The following is a 22,755-nucleotide window of genomic DNA, read 5'->3' on the forward strand; positions in this document are numbered from 1 at the left end:
CACGTGTAGAAGAGGCATCATGTCATCAAGGTTGGCTTGTCTCATGTTCTCAAGCGCTGCAGTGATTTCTGGGTTGGTGAATATTTTTTCTCCTCCATATCAAGAAGATACAGTCCACTGAGAGACGTCACTCTACTGACAGCTACGTAGGCCATGCCGGGCTCAAAAATGCTCTTAAGAGAGACAACAGCTGATGTGGTTGTCATACCCTGTACCTTATGTATTGTACATGCAAAGGCCAGCTTCACTGGGAACTGTCTTCGTACCACTCCTTTCTGCTTTAGATTCTCCTCTGCTCTCTCAATGTACACCATGTCGTCTGCTGGTGTGCGGTTATTCTTTCCAGATGTCTCATTATCCATTTTAAGTCCAAGGTTGATGATGTGTTGGTTGTTTTCAGAGTGAACTACTCTAAGTAGTTTTCCAAAAGCTCCATTAACCAAACCACTTTGTATGTCAATGTTTCTGGTGAGCATGACATGAGCTCCTTCTGCAACTTTCAGTGTGTCTGGTAACTCGTTTTTACCTCCTTTGAATGGTCTGTCTTGAAGTGCCATTCTGCCAGTTCTAGGATCCTTTCTATAATCATCTGCATGGATGTCAATGATATGAGTATGGAGCAGAGCCAGTGTTGCAGAGTTGTGTGCATCCACTTCTTTGTTAGTTGCAAAAATGTGCAACGCATCAGTCGGACAAAGGGCTGGTTCAGTTATGGCCTGTGACAACAAATTTCTATCTGCTTCGCAAAGCTCATCCAACTTTCCTTTCACACGAATTCTGATCAGCATCTCAGCAAAGACAACATCATCTTTCTGACGCATAATCTCAGTCAGAGTGATCATCTGAAAATGCTCCCGCCACAGGTCGATCTCGGACGGGTCGTGCACACAGAGAGGTTTAGACTGTCGCACTGGGGGTAGCTGATAGAAGTCTCCGACAGCAATGACTGACATTCCTCCAAAGGGTCTCCGACTCCCTTTGATCTGTTTGAGTCTTGCATCTACGTATGCAAAGAGATGTCTTGACACCATAGACACTTCGTCAATGACGATTATTTCAGCATTCAAAAGTTCTGATCTGACTTCATCCAGCTGATTGCCAAGTCCCTGAATGGGAGGTGTTAAGCTTCTAGGGAGCTTGAGAAGAGAATGCAGTGTTGTTCCAGAAATGTTAAAAGCTGCAGTCCCAGTGAAAGCAGTTAACAGGACAGTGGGTTTTGATATGTCAACGTCGTCTGCATATCTGGGCACTTTGCTCAGTATCTTAGATGCTTCTGAGTAGATGCATTTGATAAGATGTGATTTTCCTGTTCCAGCACCACCATTAATATAAAAGAAAAACTGCTCCAGATTCAGAGCACAGACTCTTTTAATGCACCAGTCTCTAACTGCATAAAATATGCAGGCTTGCTTCTTATTCAGATTCTGAAACATCTGACGTAACAATGTGGGATCAATAGCAGGGGGCTCCCTGATGGCTCTGACTTCTGTTGAAGCATCAGCCTGACGGCTGTAGTCGGGCACATCTTCCTGTTCATTTTCATTGTCTCGCTCTCTTTCTTGTTCAACAAGTGGCAACCTTACGAGATCTGATTCAGGTGCCAGATTACACCATTCGTCAGTCACACCTCTGTTCTGCTCATATTCCTCAACAGCGCTCTCGATCTCCTCACTGTTTTTCTCATATTTTTCTCTGTTTCTTTTGACAATGTGTTGCACGTATTCAAGACGGTCAGTACCTGGTAGCTGTACACAGCCAGCACCATAGAAAGCCTGATAGGTTGGCAAAGATGGTGTTTTCAGTTCATGGTCTGAACGATGAGGAAGGTACAGTTTAAGCAGTCTTCCGTAATATTGCTCTGGATGTTTTTCTTGTGAGCAGCGGTGAAATCTGATGACAGCAGGCTTATCATTTTTGCGCCTTTGCACAAATCCCATCTCATTGAGAAGGGGCAAAACATCTTTACCTTTCGTCTGTTGGCCATACACAATCCTGCAAGTAGCAGCAAAGTCTGCCATGCACATCTCCTCATACTCTGGAGTTTCAGGTCTGGCTTTGTATTTGTCATTCAAAGATGTCATCCAAACATTGGAAGACTCAGGTGTTGTGTTGTCCAGAACTGACAGGGGACGACTCATTTTCACTGGATTATCATCAGTTGGTATGAATATTACAGCACGTGAACATTGCTTCATGTGAAGACCACATGCACGAGCAACACACTCCTGTGCACTGATCTCTCGCTTCTTTGAATATGCCTGCATGACGGCTCTCATTTCATCGCACTCATTTACACTGTCCTTATGGGAGTTCTCAATGACAGTTTTCAGGTACTCAGATAGCCCGCCCTCTTTTTTTGATATATATTTCATTAAATAATTTGCAGCGCCGAAAGCATCTAAAACAAAGCTTATGTCGATATTACTGTTCCAGGCTTCAAGCAGATATGGATTATAGCCATTTATCCAAGAGTCTTTTGGATCACGCTTTAGTATGATCGTACTCCTTGTGTTCATTTTATTCAGGTATCGCTCATATTCTGCATGCGTCAACTTGCATCTTGCCAAGAGCTGCTCTAAACTCATGGAAGCAGTTTCAGGTTCATTCAGTAGCTGGTTCAGTGGTCTGAGCTTGTTCTTTGCTGTTTCTACCTCCAGTTCATCATCCTCACTGGGTCTTGTGATCATTGTCTCATTGCAGGGTGGTTTGGGAAAACCAAAACGGCACCCAGAGCTTAAACTCCTAAAGCACGTCTTTGTGTGGTTCTTACTATGTTTTTGCACTTCTGTAACTTTCTTGTACAGTTCAGGTTGTTTATGTGGATCAGGCAGCTGAGCTGTGATGTATTTGTTTATAAAATCCACAACAGTTTGCTCATCATCCTCCTCAAACACAGGAGCACCTTCTACCCACAGGAGGCAGTGTATGTGTGGGCTTCCTCTGTGCTGAAACTCAACTCTGTAAAAGTAGTCAATAACTTTGCCAAGTGGCTGTGCAGGAGATAAGAGTAAATCTCTGAATAATGCTTCAACTCTCTTGTCAAACATGCGCATTGTTGTGACAGGATTGCTTCTCAGGATGTCACACTTTGCTGACCAGTCGAGTCCTTCAAAATTCACTTGTTCACCTTGCTGCCTTGTTATTGCCTCAATCACTTCGGGCCAGCGCATTTCAGCAGCTGAAAATGTGCAAAAGAACGTGGGAGTTCCCAACTGTCTGATCATGGCAAAAAGATCTCTTGTTGTTTTCTCCCAATAGGCTGGGGTTCCTCTCAGAGGCTGCATGAATCTCACTGCATCTTTATTTCGCACCAGTTTCTCCACCTCATGTTTATCTTGTAACATGCCTGAGGTTATTTTTCTCCCATCTCTGGTCAAAGGCTTTGCCTTCCTTAACTGGATTGTCATGCTGGAAGTAGCCAAGTGTATTTCAGTCACAAACTGTGCAAAGAACAAATAGTTTGTGTCTTTGGCAAAACGATCATCAATGCAGAAAAGTCTTGATTTGAAATACCCACTGGGGGATACTTTGATCAGCCTTCTTTCATCAAGTGTGTTTTGGCCTGTAGGAAACTGCACAGGGAAGGCCATGGCCTCCAGTTTAGGTGTTTTGAAAAAACTTATTGGATTGTTTCTCTCTGCAGGAGCAACAGAGTAGATTCCTTCACTGAAACATAATATCTCCTCAGCCACGTCAGGGGGCTGCAAACAGGACTCGAGTGCAAAACCACCATTAGTCAGTCCATCTGCTTGCTCTGAATCATCTCTCATCTGCTCATGTGGTTGTTCACCATCACAGGATAACATGTCAATATCTTGTTCATTTTTATTTTGTGCTTCACTCAGTGCATTTTTCTCACAGCTGTCAATTTCCATTAAATCAGCCTCATCATAATCGTCCTCATTCATGTTTTCATCATCATCATCCTCATCATCTTCATCAGGAAGTGTTGGATCACACAGCTCAGCATCATCTCTGATGCTCACATCCTTATACTGTGGATGAATCTGCTTGAGTTTATGCAGTGCTTGCACAAGTTTAGACCAGCTTACAGTCTGAAACAGCTGATGACCTTTGTACGACAAGCGTCTCTTCAGTTTTACTCTCATGACCTGAGAATTAATTCTTAATCGAGGCAATGCTTCAACAGTTTCCTGTACCTCTGATGGGACACAGACCACATTTCCTCTAATTGCTCTTTGTCTGCCTTTGGGAAGAGGAATAATCTTGGCAAATGGTATGCACTTGGCTATGAGATGCCTCTCCAGGATGTTGAGATCAGACAGTTCAGCTGGAATATCAGCAAGATCCAGTTTATTGGCAACAGCAAGTACTGGCATGAATCCATTTTTAAGATGAGTGTGGCAGGTGTGACAAATCCACTCTCTCTTTCTCTCATCAGGCACATTGCACTGCTCATTTCTGCAGTTTTCATCACAAACATGAACAAACTTTCCTGTCAAACATGTTGCAACCACATGTGGGTTTTTGACATAATTTGACCTTATGCAGGGTCGTACTTGGTTTGGAAATGAAGCCTTGAAACATACAGTACATGGGTATGATGGTCCAGCTTTGATTTGTGATTTGAACACAGATATGGCCTCATTGATCACACTGTTGTCACTCTCTTGGGTTTGTCTGTTCACCCATCTGTATTTCCTTCTTATTTTCATGGCACATCTCATGTTGTGCATAATCCTGAATGCAAGATTACTTTGATACCTGTCTCGCATTAGTTGTTTCATCAGTTGTTTGTGTCTTGCTCTGAATGCGTTGTCACGTGCATAACGCTGAGTCACTCGAGATCTCTGTCTCTCTCTGAATTCTGGGCTTTCTCGATACCTTTTAGTGATATAGCTTTTTTTCTCCTCTCTGAAATCAGTATTTTCATAGTAACGTCTTTTAATATATTGTTTTTGTTTCTGTCTAACTTTAGTATTCTCACAGTAACGTCTTTTAACATACTGTTGCTGTTTCTGTCTGAATTCTCCATTCTCATAGTAACGTCTTTTAACATACTGTTGCTGTTTCTGTCTGAATTCTGCATTCTCACAGTAACGTCTTTTAACATACTGTTGTTGTTTCTGTCTGAATTCTACATTCTCACAGTAACGTCTTTTAACATACCGTTGTTGTTTCTGTCTAACTTCAGGATTGTTTTTATATGCCTCGCTTGTGCAAGATTTTTTCTTTTCTTTGTACTCTTTATTTGAAGCATATTTTTGTCGTTCTTTCCTTTTTTGGTTTTCTTTTCTCTGATTTCTGGGTTTCTCTGATGCCATTAATCTTCTTTTCATTTTTTGCCTTTGTTGTTTATTAACTTTTTTCAGTTTTTGTAAAACTATATCAGAAAGATCACAGGCAGCAACATTTGTTATTGCAGCATTTGATTGACATGAAAAAGCATCATTCGATGGAAAGAAATTTAATTCACTGCATAGTTCTTCAGTTGGTATATTAGGAGGTTCATTCTGATCTTCATATGATGTGAACTGAGTCATGTGGACTTCTTTTTGTTTCACCAGTGGCGTACAAATGGACATTTGACAAAAGATGTTCTCAGTCAGACCAGTGGTTGTGTTTCTCCTTGGAGTAGAGGGGTTTGCTTCATCAACAGTTGTATCAGCGTGAGTAGGTGCCACAGCAGCGGCAGCTGTTGGTCTGCAGACTGTGTCTGTGATAGTATCACTCAGGTTGACTGTGCTCATACTGTAGAACTGCACAGGCTTCAGCTCATAGTTACAAGAGGGTGATATCTCCATCATTTCATAAGAATTTTGTAGCCTCTTAATCATGTCACTGAGGAGTGTAAATTTCAGCATCACAGCTGTACCACGATTACGTGACTGTAGTAGTAGAGAAAGACCACTGGGTGTTCTGGAGTGTGGGTCAAAGAACCCATATTCGCCTGATGTGGATCTGAACACTGCAATACACAATCCACTCATAATCAGTAAGGCATACTGCACATCTGACAACAGGCAGCTCAGTCCTGCTTCTAAGCTGAGAAAGGTATCTACTGCTTCCTCTGGAGGTTCTTCAAATGTCCCATACCGGGAAGGCTGTGTCATGTCGACATGATACATAGACCTGCGAGCATCAACTTTGTCTGGCAGCTCATCGGTTGCCAAATGAATACTCTTGGGGAATCTTTTCTTTGCCTCTTTGTACATCACATCACCTTTATCCAAGACCAGATTAAGGTCAGCTGTAGTCATGTTTTCATTCTCATGAAGGAATGCAAGAAATGTGAGTGAGTTACATGTGCACTGGTGGTTTCTGGAGTCTCCATATTTAGGATGTGCCTGGCTGTGAGATGCACAGACATGTGTTACAGAGGGCTGGTTTTCAAGGTTCACTCTTTCTGCATGAGATGGTCCTGCCACATCACTGTAATGGCCTCTTTTCAACAAATCAGCATAACCCACCTGTGGGGCACTTGACACCTCATGTTGTTCACTAAATTCATGCTGCAGTCCACTCTTTACAGCATCAGCATAAGATACCTGTTGTACATGTGCAGGAACATGTTGACCTGCCTGTTTGACACTGTCAGAATTGGTCTTTGCAGACACACTGTCTTCTGCAGAGCTCTGAGGAAAATCACACTCAGCTTGTTCACATATTGGTACACTGTGAATCTCATGGAACGTCTTCCAGCGTTGTTTTGCAGCTTTTGACTTTTTCTGCTTCCTTGGCATTTTCACACACCTGCAAGTGTTTCTTAGTCTTCAGAAAATATGTTCACAAGATAAGAGTGGCACACACCAGGAGATGTTGTCTTTGTTTTTATATTTCAGTTTTTATTTGTCTGAAACAGTTGTCTTTCATTTGACAGTTTGTTCTTCAGTCGAGAGAATATTATGTACTGTCTTTATTGGCTTGGCACAACTTAGCAGCAAGCCCAGAATGAAAAACAGGTAGAGAGAAAATCTAGAAGAGAGAACAGGCAGAGCAGGAGAGACACGGCTGGGAAATCACAATCAAACCGTGAATTAGAGTTTTCTTTGTTTGTTCAGTTTGTTCTCAGGTAGAGGCAATATATGCACTCTTTATTGCTTTAATGGCTTGGCATTTTTCAGCAGCAAGCCAAGAGTGAAAAACAGGTAGAGAGAAAATTTAGCAGAGAGAACAGACAGAGCAGGAGAGACACGGCTTTGAAATCAAACCGCAATAAGATTCTTGGTTTGGCAAAATTTCTCACAAACCACAGGGTGAAATACAGATGGAAAGAAGGCAGAGACAACAGGTGGAGCAGGACAGAGGATAGAGGGGTTGGGGGGTTGGGATGTGAGAGAGAAGACTGGAGATCTGGTCCTTGTTCTTCTTCTGCACACTGTGAACAAAAAAGAAGAAAAAAATAATAATTTTATTAAAATGATATCACATGGTAATTGTATGAACTAATTGTGACTACTGAAAAAGGACAAAACAAATATTCAAGCTAAACTGTTGTTGGCTGCCATGTGCAAAAAGTTGCATAATTGGGCACTTTTTAAAAGAATAAATATTTAATTAAATTCAGCAATAATATTTTAAATACAAATATGATTGAGTGAATCATTAACTATTCACATGTAATGTGACTACAAAAATGTATGAAAAAAATATTTTAGCCCAATTGTTAAGCTGCACTTATGTGTATTTATTATAAAATTGTGTTTAAAAGGTCTAGCACAAAGTTTGAACCCATCACTTTATAGCTTATATTAGTCAGATTATTTTTTTATTTTGGTCTACTTCTCTTACAGTATGTGCACACCTACCAGGCAAAGCACAGGGGTCAGTCAAGTTCCTGAAAGTGTAAGACGAGAAATAATATGTTAGTTGTCTGTACAGTGTTATCAGACTAACAGAAATACATAACCCACATGACATGATACACTGAACTTAGTCAGCAGGGTAATTATAGAGTAATATAGCACACCAGCTGATACAGCAGCCATTTTGTAATTCAAACTAATTAACTGAAGTATTTCCACTTATGTAAGGCTTATGTAACGCTACTGTTAGACTGTTACTAGTCTTAGCATTGCTGCTAGCGCTAGCATTCCTGCTAATGTTAGCACTTCAGTTAGTGTTAGCATTGCTGCTAGCGCTAACACTCTTACTGTTAAAACTGAGCCACAATGGCAATAATAAAGCTCATTTGTTACTTTTGTCTCACTGACCGCCAATAAATATCACAGGAATATCACAGTAATATTCTTTTTGTCAGTTAACAACTGCTAAGGTTAGTGTTAGCACTATAGCTAGCGTTAGCATTGTTGCTAGCATTAGCATTGAAGCTAGCGTTAGCACGGCTACTAACAGCAAAAGTCATAAAGCACTCTTACTGTTAAAACTAAGCCACAATGGCAATAATAAAGCTCATTTGTTACTTTTGTCTCACTGACCGCCAATAAATATCACAGGAATATCACAGTAATATTCTTTTTGTCAGTTAACAACTGCTAAGGCTAGTGTTAGCACTATAGCTAGCGTTAGCATTGTTGCTAGCATTAGCATTGAAGCTAGCGTTAGCACGGCTACTAACAGCAAAAGTCATAAAGCACTCTTACTGTTAAAACTAAGCCACAATGGCAATAATAAAGCTCATTTGTTACTTTTGTCTCACTGACCGCCAATAAATATCACAGGAATATCACAGTAATATTCTTTTTGTCAGTTAACAACTGCTAACACTAGTGTTAGCACTATAGCTAGCGTTAGCATTGTTGCTAGCATTAGCATCGTTGCTAGCATTAGTATTGAAGCTAGCGTTAGCACTGCTGCTAACAGCAAAACATCATAAACCTATATAAATGATAGTGAAGGTTATTCTTTTTTTTCTTTCTTTATTCTTTGAACTCTTTTAAACTCTGTTGGACTTGATATGTGAGTTTAAATGTCAAACATGTATTTTTACCATCATAAAAATAAAACAGTGCAGTACTGAGTGTACTGTACTTACCACAGCAGAGAGCAAAGCGGAATGACGACAGTTGGTCCAGTGATGGGTTGAAAACAGATGAGGCGTTCAGGTGGTGCTTGGAAATTTGACCATCAATTTGAACAGCAATAATGAGTATATACATGTCTGTGTGTTAGTCTCTGTATGTGAGAGACATAGAGAGATAGAGGGAAAAAATACACTAGACTAGTGTACAAATTGGTACTTTTTGTATAAGCGAATGAGTGACATACAGAAAAATATGGCAACTGGCATTACATGAGCAAATAAAAAGTATTTCATCTTGAACTGTTATGTGGGTTTTATTTTAAGACTACTTTAAGTTTGTTAGTGGGGAGATAAACTATACAGACTATAAACAGAGACATTAAATGAGATTAGATTAGTTAAACATTAGTTAAAATGTGGGAAAATCAACTACAGACAGGTAGATGCTGTAAGCTTTAATTATCCAGTCAGAAAGGATGATTTTAAAGTCATCAACTGACTCCAACTGCCCAGATCTGAAAAACCTGTGTGCCAATCACAATGCTCTACTTAGTTGGCATATACTAACTACTGACCCCTGTCAAATCTGTCTTATTGTACCTATTGAAAAAGTTAATCCTACTACAACTGCTTAGATGCAGCAGACATTTTTAGGTTTAACCTTGGCAGAGTGAGAGAGAGCTCGTTAAGCAGGCAGGTGTGAGCCTGGTTGCTATAGTGACTGCACCCAATGGCTCCATACACACGCACAGACATGCACCTCACTTTTGCTGCTTAAAATGAACAGAAAAGTCAGGCCCAAACAAATCCTTCCCAAATGAAAAGTACAGGTCCTATTGACGAAATTCTTTCACCGTGAGCGGCAGCAATGTCCAGTCTACCAAATTCTCAGTTTTCATGCCTGTGGAGTTTATTATATGGACGTGGTGACAGTGTAAAAACACCATGCTCTTCTGATTTTCAAACGAACCTTCTGAGCCATTTTAACATTAGTCTATGGAGGAGTTGGAGGGAGGAGGCTGTGCTTTGGTGACATTTATGAAAGAACCATAACACCTATTACAATAGTAAACACATTGGATGAAAGAGGACAGCGATGGCTACGTTTTGAGGGTAAAATTATACCTGTAGATCAAACGCTGTGGACACAGCAGCAGTTTTAAAAAATATTTTAAGATTAATTTTTACGCTCCTCTCACTCTAGCAGTTGAGCTGTCTCACTCTAGCCCCAACATTCCGTCCCATACACACCCATTATAAACTCTGAAATGGCTGAAAAATCATCATGAAACTTAAACTGGAACTGAAGAAAAAGTATAATAGATATTGAAAAGATAAATACAAGTTGAATAGTTGAATGTCTTGTCTTCGTTTTAAAGTTTGAATGGTGGCTCTATGTCAACGTATGTGGAAGTAGTAGGAGTTTAAAAATGAGTAAGTTGAATGAGGATTTGAAGGGTCTCCCCATTGAAATACATGGGAAATTTTTGTTGAAAAAAGTTGAATAAAATTAAAAATATAAATGTTAAAAATGAGAAAAATAGAAGCAGTCGTGTCCAAAAGAAGAGGAATCTAACGGTGTTTGAATGGTTTTTCTAAGTTGAACGGTTTTGAAGTAGTAGGAGTACAAAAAACGTACGGAATAGATAATAATAAAATAGAATAATAAAGATTAGAAGAACAATACTGTGAATGCTTTTACAAGCATTCACACTAATAATAATAAAATAGAATAAAGATTACAACAGCAATACTGTGAATGCTAATTAAAAATATAAATGTTAAAAATGAGAAAAATACAAGCAGTCATGTCCAAAAGAAGAGGAATCTAAGGGTGTTTGAATGGTTTTTCTAAGTTGAACGGTTTTGAAGGAGATAGAGTACAAAAAACGTACGGAATAGATAATAATAAAATAGAATAAAGATTACGACAACAATACTGTGAATGCTTTTACAAGCATTCACACTAATAAAGAATAAAGAGAAACAGGAACTCAATAGTGTGGATGCCTAAAGCATCCACACAATAAAGAGAAACAGGAAAACAATAGTGTGGATGCCTTAAAGCATCCACACAACTTGAAAAATTTGCATTTCCTGCGAAAATGCTGTGTGGATGCCTTAACGCTGAAGCTGTCTGCTGAAAAGCTGAAAAAGATAAAAAGTTGCAAAAAGTTGTATGGTGGTGGAAAAAAAATGTCACCCTGAGCAGGATTTGAACCTGGTCCTCCTGGGCTCAAGGAAGCTACTCATCTCACTGACCTAAACTCATTCTCACAAAGAAGATGTGGACAGACTGACAATTCTGCTGAAATGATTAGAAGCTGCTGAGAATTGTGCTGATAAGAGGTGAAAACGCTGAAGATTTTGCAGAAAAGAGGTGAATCAGCAGAATTTCTGCTCAAAAGAGTTTTTTCTGAAAACAGCTGAGATTTGTGCTAATAAGAGGTGAAAAGGCTGAAAATTTTGCAGAAGAGGTGAATAAGCAGAATTTGGGCTGAAAAGAGGTGAAAATTCTGAAAATTCTGCTGAAGAGTTCAATCAGCAGAATTTCTGCTAAAAAGAGTTCTGCAGAACCCTTTTCAGAATTCTGCTGAAAAGATGTTTTTGCTGAAAATAGCTGAATAAGCTGGGATTTGTGCTGAAAAGTAGTGAAAAAACTGGAAATTTTGCTGAAAAGGGGTGAAAAAGCAGAAATTTGTGTTGAAAAGAGTTAAAAAAGTTTAACTGTTAACTGAAAGAAATGTTGCCATAAGCGGGATTTGAACCCCGGCCTCCCAGTCTGAGAACGGCTGCTTATCTCACTGAGCTAAAACACAGCTCAAACCGGCAAGGAAAACTAGTGACCCCACTGATAATGTGGCAGAAATGGGCAAAAAATATTGCATAAAAAATTAAATATCTCAAAAAGTATAAAAGTTATGAGCACCAAAAGTCATAGCAGGAAAGAGCAGAAATAGCAGAATTTTTTAAAGTTTGAATGGCGAAAATCGGATAAAAACTGTGGGAGTAGTTACGTACCGAAAAACGTACGGAAGCAACTAGAATATAGTGGAATAAAGAATAAAGAGAAACAGGAACTCAATAGTGTGGAAGCCCTTGAGGGCATCCACACAATAAAGAGAAACAGGAACTCAATAGTGTGGATGCCTAAAGCATCCACACAATAATAATAAGAACTAGAAAAATTTGCATTTCCTGCGAAAATGCTGTGTGGATGCCATAACGCTGAAGCTGTCTGCTGAAAATGACTGAAAAAGATGAAAAGCTGCAAAAAAATGTATGGCAGTAAAGAAACTGAAAAATTCTGCTGAAAACAGGTGAAGAAGCAGAATCTTTTGCTGAAAAGAGTTGAAAAGGCAAAGATTCTGCTTAAAAGGGGTAAGAAGGTTCAAATTTGTCCTGAAGAGGTGAAAAGGTTTCTTCTGAAATGAGCAGAAGATACTGAGATTTGTACTGATAAGAGATGAAAGGCTGAAAATTGTGCTTAAAATAGGTGAATCAGCAGAATTTCTATTGAAAAGAGGGAAAGTTGTAGAACGTTGCACTGAAAACAGGTGAATCAGTAGAATTTCCGCTAAAAAAGAGATTTCTGCTAAAAACAACCGAAAAAGCTGGTATTTGTGCTGAAAAGGGATGAAAAAACTCACAATTCTGCTGAAACGGGATGAAGAAGAGGTGTTGGGGTCTTGAGAAGAGTTAAATAAGTTGAACTGATATGGTTGGGTACAAATACTATGATTTGGCAATAATACTGCGTTTTAGCACAACTACTGAGATTTGATTGAAATACTATGATTTAGAAGAAATATTATGACTTGGTGCAAATACAATGTTTTGGCACAAATACTATGATTTGGTTGGAATGGTATGATTTGAAACAAATACTATGATTTGGCAGAAATACTATTATTTAGTAGAAATACTATGATTTACCAGAAATACTATGTTTCTCCAAAAATACTATGATTTTGTAGAAATACTATGCCTTAGTAGTAATACTTTAACATAACAGATATATGATGATTTTGCAGACATTCTGGTTTTACACAAATACTATAATGTGGCAGAAATACTATGTTTTAGCACAAATACTATGATTTGCTATAAATACTACGATTTGGCACATATACTTCATTCAGCAGATATACTATAACAAAACAGAAAGTCTACGACTTAGTAATAATACTATAACATAACAGATATACTATGATTTTGCAGACAGTCTATTTTTTTCCACAAATAGCACAATATGGCAGAAATACTATGATTGGGCAGAAATACTATGTTTCAGTACAAATACCATGATTTGGCATTAATACTGCGTTTTAGCACACCTGCTGAGATTTGATTGAAATACTATGATTTAGAAGAAATACTATGACTTCATACAAATACTATGTTTTGGTTCGAATACTATGATTTGCATCAAATACTATGATTTGGCACAAGTACCATGATTTCGTACAAATACTATGATTTCGCTCAAATACTATGAAATTGCAGTAATACTATGATTTTGAAGAAATACTATGATTTGGTAGAATTACTATGCCTTAGTAGTAATACTATAACATAACAGATATACTGTGATTTTGCAGACATTGTATGTTTTTGCACAAATACTACGATGTCTCTCAAATACTATGAAATTGCAGTAATACTATGATTTTGAAGGAATACTATGATTTGGTAGAAATACTATGCCTTAGTAGTAATACTATAACATAACAGATATACTGTGATTTTGCAGACATAGTATGTTTTTGCACAAATACTACGATTTCACTCAAATACTATGAAATTGCAGTAGTACTATGATTTTGAAAGAATACTATGCCTTAGTAGTAATACTATAACATAACAGATATACTGTGATTTAGCAGACATAGTATGTTTTTGCACAAATACTACGATTTGGCAAGAAATACTATGTTTGGGCACAAATACTATGATTTGCTGTAAATACTATGATTTGGCACATATACTATAATCAGCAGATATACTATAACATAACAGAAATTCTACGACTTAGTAGTAATACTATAACATAACAGAAATTTTAATTGGGCACAAATAACATGATTTGGCACAAATACCATGATTTGGCAAAAAAATACCATGATTTGGCAAAAAAACGATTATATGGCAGAAATACTATGATTGGGTACAAATACTATGATTTGGCACAAGTACTATGACTTAGTACAAATACTATGATTTGGCACAAATACTATGATTTAGCAGAAATACTATGTTTTAACATAAATAATATCTTTTGACAGAAATTTCTGCTAAAAGGTACTATTTCTGCTTTTTAGCAGAAATACTGTAATTTTGCATAAATACTATGATTTGGGATAAATACTATGATTTGGCAGATATACTATATTCAGCACATATACTATAACATATCAGAAATACCTCCACCTACTAGTAATACTATAACATATCAGAAATATCATGACTTGACACAAAAACCATGATTTGGATCAAATACCATGATTTGGCAAAAATACTGTGATTTCCCAGAATTACTATGATTGAGCAGAAGTACAAAGATGTAGTAGAAGTACTTTGATTTAGCAGAAATACTATTATGGAGGAGTAATACTTCAACATGGGAGAAATATTGATACTGACACACAAACATACACATACACAGAGCACAAAGGGAACAGTGGCTGTTAAGAGTCTGGGCTTGGTATACCTAGGTCAGTTAAATTAGCTCCACCTGCTGTAATCAGCCCTTACACACACAGACAGAGAGAGGTATAAGTTTTCTGCAGTGTATTTCTCACATTCAGGATTCACCTCAAACAAATGGCCATAATTTCCTAACCGTAGGGGCTAGAACAGTCATTCTGACATTGTTTTGTTCAGAAGAGATGGGGGAATCTGCAGGTCTTCATAATTCAGAGATAAAATATAAATTATTGAAGATATATGACTTGTAATACACTGTAACTGAGAAGAGGCAAAGCAAAACTGCCTTGACCTGCCCTCAAACAACGTTTTGTAACTCTAAATCTATATGGAGCATCAAAATCATTCTTTCACCGTAAGAAACAGCAGGCTTTGGTGAACAGTCATGGAAATTTTCAGGTCTCTGTGGAAATCCATCAAAAAGATATGATGAGAGAAAAAAGTGCCTCATTTCTAGAGTTTGAAATCTGAAGAAATCTGAGCGAGAGACAAATTTCCTATCCTCAAACAAGTGTAATTCATGGCCAAACGGTAATAGGTGAGAAAACAATTCTTGAATTGTGAGCATCAGGGATATCTGAAGATATATTGGCACAAGCCTCATGTCTGAACTTTGTTTCGTTAAGGAGATATGATGATTTGAAAATGCCTGTCATTAGAGAAATCCAGCGCTGATTTTGAACAAACTCTCCATTGACTTTCTATGGAGAGTTTTCAGACTTTGTGTTGCTCTGAGGAGATTTGCAAAAAATATGTAACTCCCACAACAATGATAGAGACATTTTCTGAAAGCCAGCAAAAATACCTACGTTTTGATGTATAATTTGTGGGGGTTGAGTGGAAATTGAGCGAGTAGCAAGAAGTTGTTCAGACATGAAGAGAAAATTCAGAACAGACCAGCCCTCACTCTGAGTTAATTGCATAGCAACCATAGCAACGCATGTATTTTCTGAAAAATCACAATTTTGCAACTGAAAACTTAAAGAGGTATAAGATTAAAACGGTAGAAGATCTGAAAAAGCTGAATCAGACAGGAATAGCCCAATAATCTGAGAACATTTTAAAGTTTGAATGGAGTTTCTAGGTGAAAGTATGAGGAAGTAGTTAAGTTTCAAAAACAAGCAAGTTTTAGCAGAATTGTGGAAGTTTTCCATTCATTTCAATGGGACAAATTAAAGGAAAAAAGTGTAATATTTTAAAAAGTATAATAGTAATAAACAGCAAAAGTCATAGCAGGAATTAGCAGAACGAGCAGAACAGTTTAGAGTTTGAACGGAGAAAATCGGCTGAAAACTGAGGGAGTAGTTAAGTGCCGAAAAACGTACGGAAGCAACTAGATTATGGTGGAATAAAGAATAAAGAGAAACAGGAACTCAATAGTGTGGAAGCCCTTTTAGGGCATCCACACAATAATAAATCCGACGAATAGTAATAAGTGTGCCTCTTGGCATAGGCACACTTAATAAAAAAAATAAAACACTAGTACAAACAGAGTCAGATGGCAGGCCGTACACACTGACGCAATCTTGGTTTCTCTTAGACAAGTAGAGAAATTCTATTCTATACAGTGTGTATCATAAAAAAAAGAAACCAATTAGACTCAGTACAGTTGGAAACATGTTGCTCACAGTGTGAAGCTTCAATAATTTTGTCACTTTATCAACAAAGCGCTACAGAAACATCAACATCTGTCTGTCTTTATTTCTGACAGATGATCAAATCTGAGAGGGAGAAGGATGAAATCATTCAGAAGCTGATGGAAATATTTCCTGCACTGGGCTCAAAGGTCAGTGAAAGCATCTCTCAGCAGACAGAGGTAAACATGGACATATGTGATGCTGTCATCCTCCCAATGATCACAGACCTGTGCACTTATATTCCTGCAGTTTTGTCCAGCAGCTGTTTCTGTGTCATTAACCAAACACAACTTTGAAATCCTAACACTGCAAGATTGTTGACATCATCCCACAACACTTAATGTTGTTAACATCATGCTACATCAGCTCCCTTATATTTACATAATGTAGCTTTAATGTGACTCTGGTTGTGTTTCATTATTGTGTCTTAAACATGAACATTTCTTCCTTCTGCTCTTTCTTCATGTAACATTTCACCTGCAGTGGAAGAAAAATACTGAAATCATCTATCAGCTCCAGGAGGCGAAAGAAACAGCAGAGAGACTGAAGCAGCTGGGGGAGAAAAATCAGGTTTGTGTTTCCATTATAAACATTTTGAATTTACCGACCCAACTTTCTTTATGAATAGAATAACTGCACACATCAATATTTACTCACTATCAGACTGTACAGTATAAATGAATCAGTAAATCAAAATCTTAGCATCTCAATTATAAAAAAAATCCCAGATATATACATGTAAGAATATAAGAAAAAACAGTGTGCATGCATAATCCCAAAAGGTTGATTCTGTTCATCTGGACGCAGCGTTTTCAGTGGGAGAAATGTTTTGTCACTCATCCAAGTAACTTCTTCAGTTTCAGCTGACAGCAGGTTTCCCCAACTTTATAAACCGTAGATTTACATAATTACTTAAACAAAATCAGCAGAACTGATGAACAATGGGCTGTGTATGCATATTATTAGTAAGTAAAAAGTAAAAGCTGGTTTTAGTTTTAGAGACTCTACATTGAAACTAAGACATTTCCTTAGTGTTATTTACAAATATTAATTGATGTTTTCCAGCTTATATTTACATAATACAGATTTTATTTCCAGCTTTATTTAAATCCTATTGTGGTATTAATATTGTGTCTTAAACATGAACATTTCTTCCATCTGCTCTTTCTTCATATAACATTTCAGAGTAAGACAGATCTTGAAATCATCAATCAGCTCCAGCAGGACAAAAAAACAAAACAGAAGCTGGAGCATCTTCAGGTTTGTCTTTCTGTTATAAACATTCTGAATTTACTGACCCAACTCTATTTATGAATAGAGTAATTGCACACATCAATATTTATTCACCGTCAGACTATTTAATATAAATGAATACATTTATATTAAATTAAAATCTACGTGTCTCAGTTAAATTAAAAAAAAAATCCAGGACATATATATATATATGTAAGTATATAGGAAAAAAATTGTCCATGCATATTCCCAGAAAGTTGATTCTGTTCATCTGGACGCAGCTTTTTACATAATTCATTAAAACAGCAGCACTGATGAACATTGGGCTGTGCGTGCATAGTATTAGTAAGTAAAAAGTAAAACCTGGTTTTTAGTTTTAGAGACACTACATTGAAACTAAGATATTTCCTTAGTGTTATTTACAAATATTAATTTACGTTTTCCAACTTATATTTACATAATACAGCTTTTATTTCCAGCTTTATTTAAATCCTATTGTGGTATTAATATTGAGTCTTAAACATGAACATTTCTTCCATCTGCTCTTTCTTCATGTAACATTTCAGCTCCAGGGTAAGACAGACAGTGAAATCATCAAACAGCTCCAGCTGGATAAAAAAACAGCAAAGAAGCTGAAGCCGCTTCAGGTTTGTCTTTCTGTTATAAACATTCTGAATTTACTGAACTCTATTTATGAATAGAATAACTGCACATATCAATATTTACTCACCGTCAGACTCTTTAATATATAAATGAATAAATTTATATTAAATTTAAATCATCTGGACGCAGCGTTTTACATAATTCATTAAATCAGCAGCACTGATGAACAATATTTACATAATGCAGCTTTTATTTGACTCTGGTTGTGTTATCATTATTGTCTTAAACATGATTGTTTCTTTCTTCTGCTCTTTCCTCATGTAACATTTCAGCTCCAGGGTGAGATAGATAGTAACATCATCAAACTGCTCCAGGAGGTGAAAGACACAGCAGAGAATCTGAAGAAGCAGGTGGAGTCCAAAAATTGGGAGGTTTGTTTTTCCTTTATACTCAATGAGAATTTGCTGACTCGGCTCTCTTTGGTAATACAGAATAGAACAGAATAGCCACATTATTGTCATTCAGAACATATACAGTTAGTGTCAGTATTTACATCAAATTGTACAATATAAATAAACATTACCCCACCACACACTGATATTTTATTGTTATTATTAAAGTGAAATTTAGAGAGTCCAGTTAGAGAAAACTTCTTGATGCAAAGATCCAGATGATCATAATGTCTCATTATTTAGTGCAAACACACAGTCATAGATAAAAGGATAAAAAGATAAAAGGTTTTTGGATTTTGGTTCATCGTTGGCTGATCTGTCATTATGGAAACTGTATCATTTCAACAGTGACAGTTGATATTAACAGATAATATGTGTCAGAAAAAAATCACAACAATTACAACAACAAAATGTCAACAATTATAACAAAGTTAGACGGTGCATAAATTTAGGAGCCCCAGCAGAGATATTACATCAACACTTCATTGAGCTTCATTTGCAAATATAACTCAAGACACCTTGGATAGCTTTTGATGAGTGTCGGGATCCTAGATGAAGGCATGTTTGATCCTTCTTCCATACAAAAAAGCAGAAAAGCATCAACAGCCTGCTTCAAATCATCCCACAAATTTTCAATGACATCCAAGTCAGGGGAATGTGGTGTTATTCTTCCACAGCACAGTGTCAATCCTTCTCATCTAAATGAGCTTTTATACAACAAGCGATTCTGTTTGTGGTGTGAGTGCAGAAAAGCCTTCTTTTCATTACCCTCCCATACATATGTACAAATACACATCTTCAGCAAGATGCTCTGCAGGGTTTGGAGGTGATTCATTCTGACAGTCAGCTGCATATGTAGCTCCTGTAATTTTCTTGGCCTGACCTGAGTTTAACAGCAGCTGTGGTTGTGCTCTTCTATTTTCTGATTACTGTCCTTATAGATGAAACTGACTTTAAAGAGATATGTTTTTGCAGCCTTCCACTGAACCACAGTGCTGACAATCTTTGTTTTCAGATCTTTTGAGAATTACTTTGAGGATCCAATGCTGTCAGTGTTCAGTGTCTAAGAGAAGCACAACTTGAAAGTGTCCACCTTAAATACATTTTCTTATGATTGGACCTGCCTAATTTAGTGTTGCAAGTAATCAGTATTGAACAATCAGTAAAATTACAATGATACCCAAATTGTTGCACAGCCAGCTTTTACAACTAACTCCATTCTGTACGTCTAAATACTGTTTCAGTAACAATCAACTGCGCACTGCTGGCATGGTCTCTGCGCACAAAAAATCTGCGTTGCGCACAAAAAAAATTAACCTGAATTGAAATTAAAATTAAAACTTTAACAATTCTGTTTTGCAGTGTTAGTCAGTAAGTGACTGGCTGCTCCTGTATGGGATTAGAACGATGCCACCTTATCCCATAGTCCAGCCAATGATGCGATTCACATTCGTATATACGCAGCTAATCAACGTCGTTGACAGGCTATGATAGCGTTCTTATGTGCCGACACCGGTGTTTTACCGCTAGCAAAGCGCCGTGGCTGATGTGGAGTGAAGCCATGTTAATGACAACGTGTACAACCATTGGCGATGTGAGCAGGACAGACGGAACAATTGACGGAAAAAGTGTGGACTTTATACCAGTTTTTAAATTGTGTTGATAGGCCACGTAAAACCAGAGTTATGATATAAATATATGCAATGTTTGGTTTTCTTCCTGAATACTATCGTTGTTTATATTTACTGCGGGAAGAAACGGTAAAAACGGCGTTTTATAAGGAAAACGCTTGAAAGCACTCTCCGCCTGTGAGCAAAAACAAAACCAAACACCCCCACCCTTTCCTATTGGTGGAAAAATGTACCATGTCCACCAATCAAAACATGGAATTTGTTGTTTAGGGAGGAGGGAAGTTTTAGGAGTGAAAAAAAAAAGTTTTAGGAGTGATGGCGGTGTTTTGAGATGTGAGAGATTTGCCACGTTTAGCCCAAATCTTGCGTAGTTAGTGTGTAGTGTCGTCAATAGTTTTGTTGTGTGTGTCAGAACAATGAGGCGACTGCTGAATGTTACAGGTGTTACAGGAGTGATACATCTCCTGTTGTCAGGCCTGCAGGTATCAGGCTGTTGTTCTCCTTTATCTCATAGTGGACAGAAATTATTTTTTGGAGTGGCACAAATAATTTGTGTGGCATCAAATTTGATGCAGAACAGCTGATTGTTCTGTAAATAGTTAGAAATGTTTATTTTTTTTTTTAAAAAAAGCCTTACCTAAGTATTTACCTAAGTATTTTTAGGTAAACAGCTGCAAAAACTGTTGTTTGCAAAACATTTTTGAACAAGTAACTATATAATAAATTGCCCAACATTGGTCATTATTTACTGTATTTTGCAGAGAGAGAGTTACAGGACTCTCTCCCAGACCACAGACTCACAATACAAGTCAGAGCTTTATATATAAAAAAAAAGAAAGTTGTGTTTTAAAAATTGGAGTTAAAGTTATTGTTACTACACAGGTCAATGACTAGATTTGTTTTACATTTTCATTGTAAGTGGGCTAAAGCAGTTAAAAGTAGTCTAACATAAATGTAAACGCTGTAATTTGATTATTTTAATAAACCATGTAACTTGGATGGATTCAATGCTGGCGTGACCACAGTGCACACGTCTGCTGTTGCTCACAGTGGTCCAAGGGACGCTCAGGGAGTTTGTGTGTTCACTCAGACACATGAAAAATTAGAGGGAACATTGATTAGGGGGAGTGGAAACACATGGGGAAATAGCGGACACTAGACCAGGGGTGGGCAATCTCAGTCCTCGAGGGCCGGTGTCCCTGCAGGTTTTAGATCTCACCTTGGGTCAACACACCTGAATCACATGATTAGTTCGTTACCAGGCCTCTGGAGAACTTCAGGACATGTTGAGGAGCTAATTTAGCCATTTAAATCAGCTGTGTTGGTTCGAGGACACATCTAAAACCTGCAGGACACCGGCCCTCGAGGACTGAGATTGCCCACCCCTGCACTAGACTGACATGATGAGACAAAGGAAGCTGACTACACTGACATAGGACACAGACTTTCAAAATAAAACAGGAAACATGCGACTCAGACATGACAATATACACTTGACATCATAAGACATACAGCTTGAACACATAAACGGCAAAGGGAGACTAAAACACAGCTGTAGAAGACACAAGGGGAATTGAAATAAACAAATGAGCTCAGAACCTAAAGAACTTAAACATAACATCCAAATAAACTAAAAGTCAAAAAGCTGGGTCAATAGACCCAGGAACGTGACACAAAGAGAAGACGAGATGCTGAGAGGAAAATATAGAATTTGAGGGACCAGTTAAAGTTGATGAGGTTCAACTTTCCTTTATCGGCTTCCTGGATTTGTTTATTCAACTTTGTTTATTACTGTAATGTAAAGAAAATTTTAGAATTGAATCTTTTTTTTGGATGATTATTTTTGTAAATAAGGAATTTGTATTTACTGAAGCAGATGGTTTTAAATTCCAGCATAAACCAACCAACAAGCCCATAAATATCCATCCATCAAAAACTAAATAAATAAAACGGACAAAAAAAATCATGTGTTAATAATAATCAAGGAGCTCATTAAATGTCAGTTAAACATGTGTTCTAAAACCTTTCACTGGTGATCTATATTAAGAATGACATCTATTTTACTACATTAAGAAATAAAATAATCTAAATAAATTAGGGTTTTGCAAAAGTAATTAGAAGAATATTTCCATTAAAAATATACTTGTGTTTTAATTTCTCTCCTGTCTGCTATTTGGAAAAGATGCTCTGGGCTGAGAAGATGAGAAATGAGGAAACTGACAGAAAACTCAAAGAGGTAAATCTTTTCACCCAAAGCGTTTAGCTGCTGTCATCTCTCTTTTATCTCTTTGTATTCAATCCAAATTTGGAATTTTTTTACAAAAATAAATTTGCCACATATTTCAGTTCATAGCTGTGATCTTTTTCTTCATCTCTCTTCTGTCTTTTAGTTGGTAAAGCAGCTCGAGGAGAAGAAGAAGAAAACTGAGGAAACACTCAATGAGGTAAATCTTTGTCACCCAAATCAATCACCTGCTAGTACAGTGGCTTGCGAAAGAATTTCAAGGGGGCCAAATACTTTTGCAAGCCACTGTATATGAAGACTATGT

The 22,755-nt window shown here is 37.4% G+C and overlaps 1 protein-coding gene and 1 long non-coding RNA gene across 2 annotated transcripts in view; one reads left to right on the forward strand and one right to left on the reverse strand.

Annotated features, from left to right (window-relative positions):
• Positions 1 to 6,897: 6,897 nt before the first annotated feature.
• LOC102077560 (uncharacterized) lies at positions 6,898 to 9,670 on the reverse strand. The gene is made up of 3 exons (XR_002060484.2): positions 8,957 to 9,670; positions 7,770 to 7,798; positions 6,898 to 7,339 (listed from the first exon to the last, which is right to left on the reverse strand). It is a non-coding gene; the product is annotated as an uncharacterized LOC102077560 (long non-coding RNA).
• An 8,828-nt stretch (positions 9,671 to 18,498) lies between these two features.
• LOC109200303 (lamin-B1-like) overlaps positions 18,499 to 22,755 on the forward strand; it is a 29,798-nt gene continuing 25,541 nt past the window's right edge. Inside the window, exons 1-3 of the mRNA XM_019355815.2 lie at positions 18,499 to 18,554; positions 22,389 to 22,442; positions 22,597 to 22,650. Of these exons, the coding sequence (XP_019211360.1) occupies positions 22,389 to 22,442; positions 22,597 to 22,650 (108 nt within the window). The 5' untranslated portion in view covers positions 18,499 to 18,554. The remainder of the gene's footprint in view (positions 18,555 to 22,388; positions 22,443 to 22,596; positions 22,651 to 22,755) is intronic.

Source organism: Oreochromis niloticus, unplaced genomic scaffold (assembly GCF_001858045.2).
Source record: "Oreochromis niloticus isolate F11D_XX unplaced genomic scaffold, O_niloticus_UMD_NMBU tig00003078_pilon, whole genome shotgun sequence".
Classification (NCBI taxonomy): Eukaryota; Metazoa; Chordata; class Actinopteri; order Cichliformes; family Cichlidae; genus Oreochromis; species Oreochromis niloticus.